Source organism: Numenius arquata, chromosome 15 (assembly GCF_964106895.1).
Source record: "Numenius arquata chromosome 15, bNumArq3.hap1.1, whole genome shotgun sequence".
NCBI classification, from domain to species: Eukaryota; Metazoa; Chordata; class Aves; order Charadriiformes; family Scolopacidae; genus Numenius; species Numenius arquata.
Window position 1 is genome coordinate 2,196,323 of NC_133590.1, and position 15,328 is coordinate 2,211,650.

General features: G+C 43.0%; 1 protein-coding gene across 1 annotated transcript in view; it reads left to right on the plus strand.

Annotated features, from left to right (window-relative positions):
- ARMH3 (armadillo like helical domain containing 3) overlaps positions 1 to 15,328 on the plus strand; it is a 156,592-nt gene that overhangs the window by 42,246 nt on the left and 99,018 nt on the right. The window contains exons 18-20 of the mRNA XM_074159007.1: positions 463 to 532; positions 2,651 to 2,711; positions 5,587 to 5,675. Coding sequence (XP_074015108.1) covers positions 463 to 532; positions 2,651 to 2,711; positions 5,587 to 5,675 — 220 coding nt within the window. The remainder of the gene's footprint in view (positions 1 to 462; positions 533 to 2,650; positions 2,712 to 5,586; positions 5,676 to 15,328) is intronic.

Genomic DNA, 15,328 nt, shown 5'->3' on the forward strand with positions numbered 1-15,328 from the left:
AAGGAGGCTAGTCATTCCCACTTAAAAAGAAAATTGCCATTAAATTTGCTTTTCTGGTCTGTTACAATAAAGACCGAGGCCATTTAATACGCACACACTGTTAACAATGCAGATTGGAGTTCTGGGTCAGGAGCAAATCAGGATGTTAACCAAAGGGGAGGAATTGCTGTGGGATTTGTTTGATTATTTTTGTTCCTTCTTCCCCCTGCCCCTGCCAATGATCTAACAGTGCCCTCCAGTTACATAGTTAGAGAAACAAAATCCCAGCAGTCAGTACACTGAAAAGCAGGCACAGTTCTGCTCCAGCCGTGGCATTTAGGATTACTACAGGTGAGATTGCAGTTGGAGAAAAAGACAAAGGGAAGACTGTGCTGATGACGCTATTTGCATGAAAAATACAGTAATACACAGAATGTCCCTTCAGGCTTCTACTGACTTCTTTTCATCTTTGTGTGTTTGAAGCCAATGCGACATAGGAAGAAAGCAGCAGACAAGAACCTGCCCTGTCGCCCGCTGGTGTGTGCGGTGCTTGGTAAGTATCGTCAGAGCGTGTGTGCGCTTGTGGATCCCAGAGCATCTTTGGCAGAAGCCTGTTAGCCCCATTTACCTGACTAAGGGACAACAGGGAGAGCAGCTGATAAATAAATTCAGAGTTTCAGGTGAGTGTAGTAACAGTTGGCCACAAGTACTTTCTAGATATTGTAAGGACAAACCTTACAATATTTACAATGTTTGTAAATTACAATTTACAAAAAAACAATCCCCCCTTACAGTGTTTGTCGGGGGAAAGTGTTTTCTGGGCATTCAGCCTCTTCTGAGCGTAAACCCCCTAGGAGCGTGAGTAGCTAGGGTTGGTTTTGCAGGTAGATATGGAGGCTCAGTTGAAAGCTTTTCACGCAGCGTATGGTTAGATTCTGACACTCATTGCTGGGGAGGCCGAAAGCATAAATGGGTGCAGAAATGGGCAAAGCCTGGATCCCTTAATGACTCTTAGGCCCGATGATATGGAAGCAGTCTCAGACTCCAGCGTTTTCAAACAGGCGATTGTTGAAGCCAAGACACAAAGCTGTGTGAAGAATCTTTATAGACTTACCAGTTTTCGTGCACTCTTTCCCTAGATTGTTTTTAGTCACTATTGAGTCGTATCGCTGGGCTGTTAGTGCCCCAGGAGGTTACATCTCACAACTGGTACCACTGGCATGGGTTAAGCATTTTATGCTGAAGTTGTGTTGGGCAGAGAGCACACACATTCAGCATTCAGCTAGTGTTTATTACCTGAACCATGGCAACTTACCTCTTTCGACTGTATTTCTGTACTCTTTGCCTCTTATCCTCACACCGGGAGCCTTTAACTGGTAGAGGTTGTCATGGTTTTGACCGGATTGGCCAATCAGAATGACAGATGCCCCCCCACTCCAAAGAGAGGAGAGGAGGAGATAAGGAGATTTACGAGTTTAGAATGAACTAAACTACTTTAATGAAGAATTAATATTAAAATCACAAAGGAAAACGTGAAATAGATACAACGTACAAAACCCTATCAAGCTCTCAGGATGACGTCACCGGCAGGCACTGGGGAAGTCCCAGACTGGACTCAGCGATGGATGGGAACTGGGTTCCAGCTCTGGAGTCAGGAACACATGGATCGGGATCAAAAGCAGATGAACAGACAGGGTTCTCTTAGGATGTCGGCCATTGAAGAGAGAGGCTGACCCTTTGATCCCTCAGCTTTTACACTGAGCATGGGGCAGATGGGATGGAACACCCCGTTGGTCAGGTTTGGGTCACCTCTCCTGTCCCCTCCTCCCCACAGGTGGGACCCCTTCTACGCTTTTCCATTTCTGACTCTTCAACGGGGCAAATAACCAAGTTACCTGACCTCGGTTGTTATAGGAATAAGTATAAGGAAGAGCCTCTCTGGACACCGTTCCTTGGCATGAAGTACAAACATTGGTCTTATCACTCTGAGAACGAGCAGTTTTCTCCACAATATGCCGTTAATTTCAGAGAGTTAGAGGAGGCCTAGCTAAGATGTAAAATTACTGAACAGAAAGTTGGTTCTGTTTTACCTCAAACCGGGACAGAGATATCCTGCATTTTCTCTTTTTTTTTTTTTTTTTTTTTTTCCTCCCTGAATGAGCCTTAAGCAGAAGCTTCGTCTGTGTTGAGATCAGACAAGGTTTACTTGCTTCAGAATTTATTTTAGGGAAAAATATGTGTTCTCTACAATGTCTTCTCTCTAAACATCTAGGTTGTGCGTTGTTTCTGGTAAGAATGATTTTCTAAAATGTGCTTCTCAATGGAATTTTCCATTAGTGACAAGGCTGGAAATATGAGAGCAATTCTAAGCATCAGAATTCATGGTGTAGTCTTTATTTGACGAATAGTGGGGGACAGCATACGGGGAAGCAGTGCCTCAAAGCAAATGACGTGCTCTCAGTTTCCAGTAGTTTTTTTTTTTCATTCCAGACAATGTCTAATTCTCTTTAAAATAAACAAAAAAAAAAAAAGAGGGGAAGTTCTCTCATCTAAGCAGGACTATTGTCTGGTAGAGGTAGGTAGGTGGAGTAGTTTGACTTCCTCATTGTTGTCTACTAGAAGTTAACTGTAGCCAGCTCAATACTTACTTTATCATTTTCTTTTCTGTCAGATTTGATGGTGGAGTTCATTGTAACGCACATGATGAAAGAATTTCCTATGGATCTCTATGTGTAAGTGTCTGTGGGGTGACTCGTGATTTCGTTTTAAGTTTGAATTTAGGTAGAATTCTAGTCGTAGAGCAATCGTCTGTCTGAAATAATACTTTGTGGCTGGTGGGGAGCAGGATGGCTTTTCATCAGCTCTTCCAGTAATTTTTCCTACTTCTACAACGCTCTGTGTGCCAGAAAATTGAAAGCAAAGTGAATTTCCACCTTTCAGACCGATTTCCTAATCTACTTCATCAAATACAAAGAGCTTTTCAATCAGAAAGAAGTTTCGTAATGCACAGTCATTGCAAGAATCCCTACTTTCCGAAACTAAATCTTGGTCTAGAAACTGAAAAGAGGGTTTTGAAAACCCAAGGACAATAGACGTGAGGCCTGGAAGGCAGTGTGGAGACCGGCAGAGGTTTAAGCCTGAAATAGCCTGCTAGGCAGCAAGGGGTAACGTTTAGCAATGGGGAAAAGGAGAGAAGAGGACAGGGCCACTCCGCATGAGCACTCCATGTGTCCCAGGAGGCCCCTAGAATGCTTTGTTCTGCTTTAACCCGAAGGGCAGAAATAGGATTTAGGCAGATCATTCGCTTTACCCTCACTGTACAGTAATGAATTTCCCCAGGGCTTGAATGCCACTTTATTCTGTAGACGAGATAAAGATACATAGGCTGGTTTCCCTTCATGTAACTTCTCAGCATGTTCTGATTTTGCCCAAATAATCCCACAACTACAGTGCCTTTGCAAGGCTTGTATAGTTCAGTTATGAGTTTGTGAGAAATGCTTTTTTTAATCACAATTAGGTAATTAATTGTAGATGGGTGTAGTTCACTGGAATTTCACAAGGAAGTGAGAAATGCTTGGGCTCAAAGGTAAGGTCACGTTTGGAAAACCCGTGAGAGTAAAAATAATAGGCAGTGGCAGCCATCAGTGGACATCTGTATCCATTCGTTTTGGCATGTTTGTGCAGTCCTTTCACTGCGCTCCTGTCTGAAACCATCCCGTAGCAGACGCAGTTATTGCAGACAAAGTGGGTGTTCTGAATGCACAAATAGTGTCATGCTGCTCCGCAATACGTTTAAAAGGTGACAATATGAAGCTGCTCAAGGGAGGGCATATTAATATTTAAAACAGAAATCCAGGTTGCTTTGACTAAGGGTGGTTTTAGTCCGTTATGTGTGTTATGAATCCTCAGCACAAAGCTAAAAACCAGCTCCCTCGCCGGAATGAATAACTAAATGCATAACTAAAGCAGTGTGGTTTGGGAGTCTGTAGGCTGGTAGGTGGTGCTCTGGCTCCTTGGAGAGGGGTACTAGGTCTGTTATGCACCTCTTCATCCCTTTTCTTCCATGCCTTGATTTCACCCAGAAAGCTTTATGCTGCTGTATACAACCACAAGGTTTCAATGCTGAGATGTCCGCAGAGTATTTTGCATTAACAGCTATTGTAATTACAAAGAAATGTTTTAGCTGTTGTCAGATTCTCTCTGGTCAGCGCCTTAAATAGTTTTATTGTAGTGGCCAATTTCAGTCTTGCAGCCAAGCAAATACGTAGGTGGAAAGGTACTGGGCAGTGTCTAGTAACAGCAGCATCAGAAACGGCAGGTCTATCCCCAGAGCGATGGCTGTTCCTGAGCTGAAGGCAGCTGTCTGGATCCCAGCTGGTTTGCTTTCTTTTCTTATTTGAATTTATGACAATCCACTTTGAAATACGGCACTTAATGTGATGCTCAGCTATTATAAATGGTTTTACCTTTATTCATCTAGAGTTATTTTCAGTCCTTACCCCATCGTGGTATTTTTGGGATCATCTAAAGGTCTGAAAAGAATACTGTACACCTCGTGCGTATTAATTCTTAAGTCTTGTTAAAGGCTTATTTTGAACTCTTTACTGCATTTTGAATAAATTCCATGCAATTTTTTTTTTAAAATTTGATTTCTCTAGGTTTGTCTATTGTGTAGTGTCATTCAGTAGTGTCTTTTCAGAGAGACGTTGATGTTTATAAGTTAATGTGGTTTTGAGAAATAAGGATTTGGGGGAAAAAGGCAAATTTTCCTTTTTGAAGTCTTCCTTCTGGTTTTTTTTTTTTTCTAAATGTCAATAATTAAAAATAGCTTGGTCTAACAAATTCAAGTTTATATATATTTTCTGTCTTGTCCTTAATGATAGCTAGTGGTAGAGAATTTACTTGTTATATTGTGTATTTAGTTCTGATGTTATTTCTGAAAAATGCTTGTGCACCTACGAGTTTGTATGAACTTTAGATGGTGGAGAGACCTACAGGATTCAGAGACTTCACGAGTCTACATACTAGCTGTGTGTTGGGGATTTCACAGCTTGTAGCTGTATTTCTTGATCATTCCAAAGCTCATACTTAAATTATTTGTCTAAGGAGACTGGAAAATTGGACAGGAGTCTCTTTCTTACTCAGACAAACTAAAAAACTTGCCTTTTGTTTGAGCCTGTGTTTCCTTTAGCCTCATCATTTGGGCCAAAGAAACTCAAAAGCTCCATTGTGTCCAGATTTTACAAAATCTGAGCACAGTATCTCGTACATACGGACCCTGCAAGTTAAGTAACGCCTTTTGTAGAGCTTATGAGGCCCTCAGGTAAGGGCAGCAAAGAATAGAAAGTGTTAATTAAATATAACTTGCATCTATAGTGGGTCCAATCGTGTTGAGCTAGAACGGGTGTACAGGCCCCTTTCTCTCGTCTCTTCTGGTTCTGTCTTGCGGGTGTTGCTTCCCTTTAGGACCCCAAACCCCCGAGCCCCACCTTGCTCTGATAGGCTTTGAGTTTGATTATTTCTGCTGATTTCAGAGGCGTTTCCAGGTTTGATGTAGATTTGCTGGAGAAATGCAATGTAATTAATCCTTCGCCCTCTCTTTTCCAGCCGGTGCATTCAGATCGTGCACAAGCTGCTGTGCTACCAGAAGAAATGCCGAGTGAGGCTTCATTACACCTGGAGGGAGCTCTGGTCAGGTACTTTGCATCTGTGGAGACAGGCAGATATGAAAAGCCCGGAGCGTGTGGCTGTTTGGTGGCCGTGACTGCTTCTTCCATTGCTACAGGGTTAAACAGCAAGCAGCAATTCTGTTAAAGCATCTTTATTTTGCTTCTTAGTTGCTACATGCAAATTGCCTCTTTTTGAAAGCTGGGTCGTTATCATAATGGGAGCTAATTTACTTTCTTGTCTGGCCATGATCACCATGGTATCCAAACGGCTTTGTTTTTCTGTTACATTACCTGAATCCCTCTCCACCTGATTGGAGAAATGGAGTAATGTTTTATGCAGTAGTGATTCTCTTTCAGATATTTGGAGTAGAAAAGAGGTAGGCTTTTGGGTAAAGAGAGGTGAACCTTACTTTCCCTTTTTACTGTAAGAGAGGGGTACACATAGAACATCTCCTTCTGAAGAGCAACCTGGAAATGTCAGTGGGAGGGAAGAGAGGCTTTTAACTCTGACCTTTGCATTGATGGCAGATAGTCTGGTTCACGCCACTGGTATCTATGATTCTATCCCGAGATAGATAAATACTATAGGGTTTGACTTGTTTCTCCTAATCTAGTGGATGTAGCCTTGGAGGACTGTTTTATGATGGAGTTGTTGTGTGGGAGATCTGAGGAAGGGGGTATCAGAATGAGACCTAACAGGCTTCTTTCGTGGATACGGTGTGTGCTTCCATTCTTATCTTGCAAGCAGTGAAGTAGCTCAGCTAGGAAAATGCAGTTAATCCCCTTGCTGTTGTGGCTTAAACGAGAGGTTTATGAAAATTCAAGGCAACGGGATCCTAATTTTGTATTCCTGGAGCTGTGCTTGAGACCTGGGATCAGCGACTTGGCTGGTGTAATGCAGCTCCCATCAGAAATTTGAGAGAGGATGACTTCTGAAGAAGGCGGTGATGAGTGGTTTCTGAAGCTGTTCTCAATTAACACTGAGTACTTCCCTCCAGTAGCTTTGCACAGCTGAGGGTAGGGACAGAGAAATGAACCAACAATCTGAGTCACTTACAGTTATTAAATTTTCGCCTCGTGTGACATGTGGCACATTCAGACTTCCTAAATTATTCCTGTAAAAGGTGAAGTGGGTGCCCCTAATTAAAGGATTAGCAATTTTTTTTTTAGGTTGTTTTCTTTAGAACAGAGCCCCTAGAGGCATGGCTGCAGTGTAGTGCCAGTTCAGGAGAGGAGTGTGTATGCTGTGAATGTCTGTTGTGAATAGAAATTGCATCTGACAGTGTGATACCTTCTCAGCAGTTACCACTGAACTGGATCCATTCCTACTTGGCCAGGCTGTGCTGGGTTTTTCCTACGCGCTGGCAGCATGGAAGCCTCAAATAGAATACCTTTTGTCTGAAGGTACTGTTCCACAACTCAGAGAGCACACTCTTAGGCATCTTTCAGTTCTTAACTTTCCCTTTTTTAGGAGGAAAAAGGAAAAATCCTTTCTACACACTGAGATTCAGTGTCTTGGGATATTCTTGTTAGCTGTCACAGAATCCCAGAATGATACGGGGTTGGAAGGGACCTCTGGAGATCATCCAGTCCCAACCCCCTGCCAAAGCAGGTTCACCCACAGCAGGTTGCACAGGAACGTGTCCAGGCGGGGTTTGAATGTCTCCAGAGAAGGAGACTCCACCACCTCCCTGGGCAGCCTCTTCCAGGGCTCTGCCACCCTCACAGGAAAGAACTTCCTCCTCATGTTTAGATGGAACTTCTTATGTTCAAGTTTGTGCCCGTAACAGGGGCACTTGTCCTGTCCCTGGGCACCACTGAAAAAAGACTGGCCCCATCCTCCTGACACCCATCCTTTAATTATTTATGGGTGTTGATCAGGTCCCCCCTCAGCCTTTTCTTCTCCAGACTAGAAAGACCCGAGTCCCCCCGCCTTTTCTCATAAGAGAGATGTTCTAGCCCCTCATCATCTTTGTAGCCCTCTGCTGTCCCCTCTCCAGCAGTTCCCTGTCCTTCTTGAATTGGGGAGCCCTGTCTCTCATTAGCCGGTGTTTGTATAGCGTTTAGGAAGCGTAAAGTGCCTCAGAAGTGTTAAGCACTGCACGTGCTTCCAAAGCAAAGCAGTAAAGTATGAGGAACTCGGATGGGTCAGGTTTCTGTACAGGACCTGGAATGTGTGCGCACCTGATATAGCTGAAGATCTCCACACTTACTATAGATTTCTGTGTGTTTAGGGAGATCCTCTCAAGCGGGAGTAAATTACAGTAAGAATGTTTCAAATTTTTTCTTGTAGGATGCTGAGGTGAACAGAGATATCCTTCAGTAGCTGTTAGGGGATTCACGCAGGCAGGAAGGCTCTGGTTGAGTGGTACGTGCACCGGTAAAAGGGCACATCCTGGCTGCTCCAGGTGTGTGCTTCGAGTGCTCTATGTGGCAGATGAAATGCTAATCGCCAGCCCTATCTTCAGATATATTTCCTAATTAACTCTTATCCCTGACAGGGCTGCTCTTTGATTCCCCAGAATGCTGCTGCCTTTGGTGTGAAAGAATGACCATTTTTCTGGTCTTGATCTATCTGACAGATGATTCCAAACTAGAGCACAGGGACTTCTGAATTCATTTCTATCCTTTATATGAGCACATCATCCTTCAGGCTTTTATTTTGGATCGAAGGATTAGTTATCACTGCTGGCTGAACAGCTAAAAGGGAGCAGCTATTCACTGTAAGGCCTGAGATCTCAGGTGCCCCATCAGGCATGCTTTAACAGAAGGTCTTCAAGCCCACACTTGTCTTCTTGAATGACAAGGTGTGTGACGACTGAAGCAATGCCCCTGTTGGGCGGTGTGGATAATAGCAATGGAAGCCCCCCGACAAGAGCTGAGTGGAACAAAGAAGCTGGAGGGAACTGGTGTAAGGAAGTACTGAAAGAAAAGGAGAGAATTCTACCTGGCACGTAAGAGGAGGAGAGTTGTTTCAGGCAGAAAGTTGAGTGGGAGAAGAAGACAAAGGGTAGGGAGTAGGTATAGGGTGCGGAGGAACTGAGATAAAGGTTGTAGGTGGAAGCAGTAGCAATGTATGGAGCCTTCTGTGCACTTACCGATTCTAATGTTAGCTGGTCTCTAATTAAGGAAAGCCGCTCGTGTGTCATCTGATGGATAGACGCTCTTCCTTTGTGGGTGCTTTGTCTTCAGTGCGGAAGGCCAGCAACACTTTGAGAAAGTTTCTGCATTTTCTTTTTTTATTTTAAATTGCAAAGATTTCAGAGAAAAGCAGTGGAGCCCAGGTGTTTGGTATTTCTCAGGACATTTATCGGGCTGTTTGTGGAATCTGTAACACTTTCTGGCTTTCTGTGTACACCACTATGTGGCACATTGCTTACATATGATCTTAACTTCTGTTGGACTTCCTTTTTCAACATCTGAGGTTGAGGAAGAGCAATATTGTTACCAAGTCTTTGGTTGTGATCCAGCCTTAGCTTCCCTATTAGATTAGTTCTTTCATATTAAGTCAAGGGGCAAGGACCAGGACACTCAATACAGTATAAATCTAGCTGTGCTGACCAGATGAGCAAGAATGTTTAGCTGACAGAATGATAGAATGATAGAATCACAGAATTGTCTGGGTTGGAAGGGACCTTTCAGATCATCTAGTCCAACCATCAACCTAACTCTGATAAAAACCATCACTAACCCATGTCTCTAAGCACTATGGCAACCCGTCTTTTCAATCCCTCCAGGGATGGTGCCTCAACCCCTTCCCTGGGCAGCCCATTCCAAGGCTTAAGAACCCTTCCCGTGGAAAAATTGTTCCTAATCTCCAATCTGAACCTCCCCTGGGGCAACTTGAGACCATTTCCTCTTGTCCCATCGCCTGTGACTTGAGAGCAGAGACCGACCCCCCCTGGCTACACCCTCCTTTCAGGGGGTTGTAGAGAGCGAGAAGGTCTCCCCTCAGCCTCCTTTTCTCCAGGCTGAACCCCCCCAGCTCCCTCAGCCTCTCCTCATCAGACTTATTCTCCAGAGCCCTCACCAGCTCCGTTGCCCTTCTCTGGACCCGCTCCAGCCCCTCAATGTCTTTTTTTGTGGTAAATGCGATGTAGGGGGTTGAGAGCTGGAAGCAGAACCGACAGAAGGGAAGATCTGTACATGGCAAAAGCAGTATATATAAGCTGGCTGTTGCTAAAAGCAGTGTGAAAATAAGTATCAGATCACTAGTAGATCTAGATTCTGGAATATCTTAAAAAGAGTGTAGGGGAGCAAAAACCACTTGTAATTTGATTACTGTAGAAAATGATTACCAAACACAGTTACTGATAGGTGGGCCAGACGTTGAGATCCAGAGATGCCTGTTGATCCTGGTTCCTGTTTAGTAGACCTCTTCAGCAGACGATTCGCTTCAGTTCAGTCCTCTGTGGTTAGTGTGGCTCTTCCCTTTGAGCGCTGGAGACAATCTCCTGGTTTTTCTTCTGTGCCAGTGTTATCGTTACTGGTGACTAGCCCGGAAATTTGGCCAAGGTCGGAAACCAGAAGTGGTTGTGATTGTTTTGACCTGTTCCTTTACAGATAATTTGGCTGAATGGAAATCTCCTGGACTGTTATGTCAGGTACCTGATACTTTTTAAACACTGATATATGGAATGTCAAGTGTAAGGTACTTTACAGAGCTGATCATACTTTACTCTGTAACGCTGTATACTTTACTCAGTAACAACCAGTTCCCTGCTCTCAGAAATTACAACTTGATATCATAAACCTAGGCAGGACTTGAAATGGCACGTGCATGCACACAAGGATTTGCTGACAACTATACTGGTAAACTTTGCTGTTTAGTGCAGATCTCGGAGTTAACCAGCAAGACTAAAAGAAATGTACTTCTGTAGAAGTGAAAAGAAATTCCAAAATTAATCCTTCCAGTTAGGAACCAGTAGAAGAATCGGGATTACCAAAGCACCAAGGGAAGGGCTGTTGCAGTTATAGTGAAAAAAATAGGACACGTTATTGATCAGACAGACTTGATAGCAAATGGAAGATGAGATGCGCTTGCCAATATAGATATATTATAATAAAATATTCTCCAAATTAATGCATATTTCTTCCACATTTTTTCAAAGATTTTAAATTTTCTCACCTCTGGCATGTCAAAAGCGATGAGTTCAGGAGGCTCAACAATTTCAGAGGTTTGGCCCTAGGTAAAAGGGTAGTCTTGCCTTTAACAGGAAAAAGGCAAAAGAGAAAAACATCACCGGTGTCACTGGTCTCATTCTCCAGGGCTCTCTCCCACCATCCGAAGCTCAGATCCTCGGTGGGAGCATGTTATAGCATGTTATGCCAAACATTTTTCTTAAGTTCTGCTCCTTGTTGTGTGAAAGGGAGGTTGATTTTGCTGGTCATAAAGGCAGGGCTTGGGTTTTAACTGTTGAACTCTTAACTAGCTTGTACAGCACCTGAGTGATGGAAGGTGCTATATATGTTGTTGTTGTCAAGCATGTATAAGCTATGCCGAAAGAGTTTTCATGAGTCATTTAATCTTTTTATATAAAAAGACCTCATTTCTTCAACTCCTCCCACCTCAAAATTAGTAATACTTGAGCAATTCACTCTGAGCTTAGGGGGGGCAGGTAACTTTTTTGCAGTTGCTATGGTTTGCTTTAAGCAAAAGCCATGTTTAAAGAAACAGAAAAGCAATTCTAATATAGACTTATAATAGCAAGAGTAGATCATAAAAAGTATTAAATATAATAGTGACTAATGTTGAAATAGCTATTTATTAGGGCTATTGGATGCAAAGTAGGATTAAAAATGAGCTTTGCCATTAGTAAGTGTTGAAGACCAGTTTCCAAACTATTGTAACATAGGGGCTACAGTTTTTTAGCTTGTAGCTTAGTTGATGGGTGCTGAATGCACTGGTAAAGTAAAGATGCTTTGAATGTGTAGCACTATCAAGAAGTTAACTTTTCTTCATTTTTCTTTTAGGGTTATCAAAGCAGAGTTTTGCAGTGCTACGGGACAGAATATACAACGTAGACTCTTTAGATCTTTTTGTCAGTTTCTCTATTTATAACACGAGGATAATAATGCTTCCAAAATCTTTTTGGGTGAATACTAGAGAAGTGAAAGGTTCCTCTGTGGAACATTGTAAAATAAAGAAGCAATATTTGTTTTTTGGGGAGGGGAGAGGGAACGACTCCACTTTCAGTATAACACACTTCCCCTTATACAGTGCACGTTTAAAGTGGTGTTGTTTAGTCATTTGTACTTTGCTTTGTTATTTCTGCAGCTGAAATTTTTATTCCTAATAGTATTTGTTACTTACAGCATCTGTGGTTCTCCAGCTGTTGATAAGGTTTGCTTCGGTCCTCTGAGTTGTGTTGCTGAACAGACTGGAAATCGGGTGATGTTGCGTCTCCCCTTCGTGTCTAATCCCGCTGTCGCTGTCACATTCTGCAGCAGGTACCTGGCAAGGGGAGCTTGTCTTTTTGCAGCTCTTGTGGAGGCAGGATTTGTATACTGGTGTACCAGACAGTCTCGTTCATGGGTAAAATGCCTGATCACTGGGTGCCACGTGAGTTTCAAAGGCTATAGAGCCGCTTGACCAGGCTTAAATATTTTAGGGAAAAGACTTAAGGACTGAAAATTTGATCTTCTTCCAAACTCGCAGATTGTCTTATGTGGCTTTAAAAAACGCTATCAAAGTTCAAGATCCAACAGCACTGTCTTCTGCATGTCTGAAGTCTTAAGAGTTCGGAGGAAGCAGTCGTGTTCCAGCCGATGGTATAGATAAGGCTGCTGTGGTAATTTCTGTGCGATGAGGAATTCTATAATATAGTAACAAAGAAAGAAATGTCTTTAAGCTGTGGAGGTTATTGCAAGCATAAGAGAACGGTCTCTTCAGCACAGCATCTTCAAAGGTAGCTGATAAAGGTCACGTGTAGGGATAGGATAGAAGGAACAGGAGCTTGTGTGTTAAGTGTAAAATGCTTTCATAGACTGGAATCTATGGTGAGAACGAAGAAGGTCTGTTTGTCTCTGTTAAAGGGTTCGACTTGAACTTACTGTTTTGGGAAGAAAAAGAAGTCATTATGTGAGACTTGACCTTTCAAATACCTTCCAGCAGAAATGCTTTCTGACTTAACTGTGCAGCTTGTAAACTGTAAAGAGATCCATAGAACAAATGCTAGACTTTTATCACCTTTGTAGGTCAACATACTCTACCTAATGCGGGTTTTACCTGGTGCTTACCCTCTCGTTTTTCCACGCCTTTTGATAGTGTGGTGCTGGCCGATGCTACACGTCGGAATCTCCAGGTGACTGCGAGATCCCAGCCATGTGCCATATGCCGTGCTGGAGATTTGGGATCTCGTGAGTCGTTTGAGTACAAGGTGATGCTGGTGTTTTAAAGAGAGTGCCACCTCACTGAGGAATGAGGATGGCAGTGGGAAGGATGTGCTCCCTGTGCAGTTCCCAGTGACAGTTCAGTGGGAGCACCAGGAACTGAGGGAAGAAGAGGCAAAACCAGTGTCCAGGCTGGTTAAAGGTGAGCTGCTGAGCAGCTGCAATGGGAATTGAAGCTCTGAGTTGATGGGGTGGGTAGGTTTTGGAGCTAGAGGGGAAGTCCTCCCTTGACTTGGGAGGATGGAGAGAGACTTGGGAAGATGAATTGGAGGTGATAGTGTGTTAGAAGGAATAAGAGACCCCGAGTGTAGGAGGGACTAGGTAGGATGAGGTATGGGGTTAGAGGGCTAAGGAGGCGGGGAGGTGTTACAGATAGAAACTTTTGGTTAGGAATCATTGCATGATCTGGAAAGGGAGTGCTTGAGCATTTTTAACGCTCAGGGATGGGACTAAATATCCTTTTCCTATTCTCTTATTTGAATGCCTTCCTGGGACCATACTTCAGTGTGGCAAACTGCAGAATGAGAGATAGTGTTTAGCTTAGGTGTGTATCCTGGGTATTTTTTTCCCCCGGTGCTTCTTAATGTACTGTATGCTTGAAAGGAAAGGATGTTTTCTTCTCAGAATGATGTTTCAGCAGTTTCAGCCATGTTTCTGACTTCTTTCTCTGTGCCAAGAAGGACGTGGATAGGACTTCACAGGTCTCACGTTAGCACCCTGAGGGCAGAGATGCTTAGCTCTAGGACTGCAAAAAACAGTGAGGTTCTTTAGTATTCCGATGAACCGGGTCATTAAGTTGAAGCTTTGGAATTAGTGTTTATTTCTAAGTGGCTTGGTAAATCGTATTAAAATTGTGATCAACTTGCATTTGATGCAATGTCCTCAACTTGCCTCACCTTTACTTGTAGACAGGTGACCGGCAAGCTTTGTCTCCTTGTCTGTTCCTTATCTTTGAAATGGAAAGAAAATAAATAATATGGGCCAGCTGTTTATTAGGAAGCCCAACAGGTTCACAAGCTCTTGTGCGTGTTGACTCTAGTGAAGTTTCTGAGAAGGTGGACTAGTTCTGAAAATCTATTGGAAAGAATATAGTTTCTCACAGAAACTAAAGGCTGCAACTCTTATGTGCCATGGGATAGAGGGTGGGAATTGGCAGCCCTTAGTGTCGCCTGTTTTCTTTACTCGTAGGAATGGTGGTTCTTGGTTGGACACGTGGTACTGTGTTGGCATGAACTTGGTACAAGAGTGCAGCTATTAGTCCTGTTAGCTCTTTGGGTGAATTTAGGAAAGGATTGAAATTGAAAGATAGTTCTATAAAATTAATTTTGTTTGTAGTCGTGCTGTACATTGTGGGTTGATATTTATTGACTTATTTAATTTGTTCTTCTGGTGGCACTCCATGTTACCCTGAAGAATACCCCAGTCTCATCTCACAAAGCTCACTTACAGGCAGAAGACATGTGAAGTGCAGAAGGAAGACTGTGAATAGCTGCTTGTAGTCTTCTGCTGCTATTTTCAACTGGTGGTCCGATTTCATGTTAGCCTTTCCACACTACCTCCATCACCCAAAGATAAAACGCTTTTTGGTAAGGACACACAACAATTTGGTGAAATGTACTGGTATAAATCTCCTAGAGAAGATAGTGTAAGAAATGCAAAAGCTCAGTGGCTTTCTTGTAAAGGAGGATGTTCTAAATTCCCTGCATGGAGCGTTGTTAGGAAGTATCTGCTTTTACTTAAATCCTTCTTAGTGTTCTATTACTTAATTTTAGTTACTGTCACTTTATTTTAATGTAATTTTAATACTGATGATAAAGAATTTGACCCTGGTTGCCAAATTCTGGAGAGAAAAAGAATAGTACAAGACTTGTGGCTGGTATTGATCACCTGGTAAGATCAGGGTGGGAATTCTTCATCAACAGAGCCTTGCTGAGATGAGCACAAAGGGAATTTAGTCATTTAAGTGGACAAAAGTCTAGTAACCTTTTGGTCATCTTGCCTCAGCCTGGCAGCTCTCAGCCGGATATGTTCCTCTGTCCTGCAAATTACTTTTTAAATAAAGCTAGCTAACACTGGGGAGTTTGATTGTGAATCCCTAACAGTTTGCAGGTCGTGGTGACCAAGTGGAGATAGTGTGATAATTTCTCCTGGGAAACGGTCCCATTGATAACGGAAGTGTTACAGTCAGAGCTGTTTACAGCCTTTTCTTTGCATGGAGGGGTTGCAGCATTCAGAATGCAGTGATTTATCCTTGGGTCCCCTTGTTGTTTTCAAGAAGCAGCACTCCT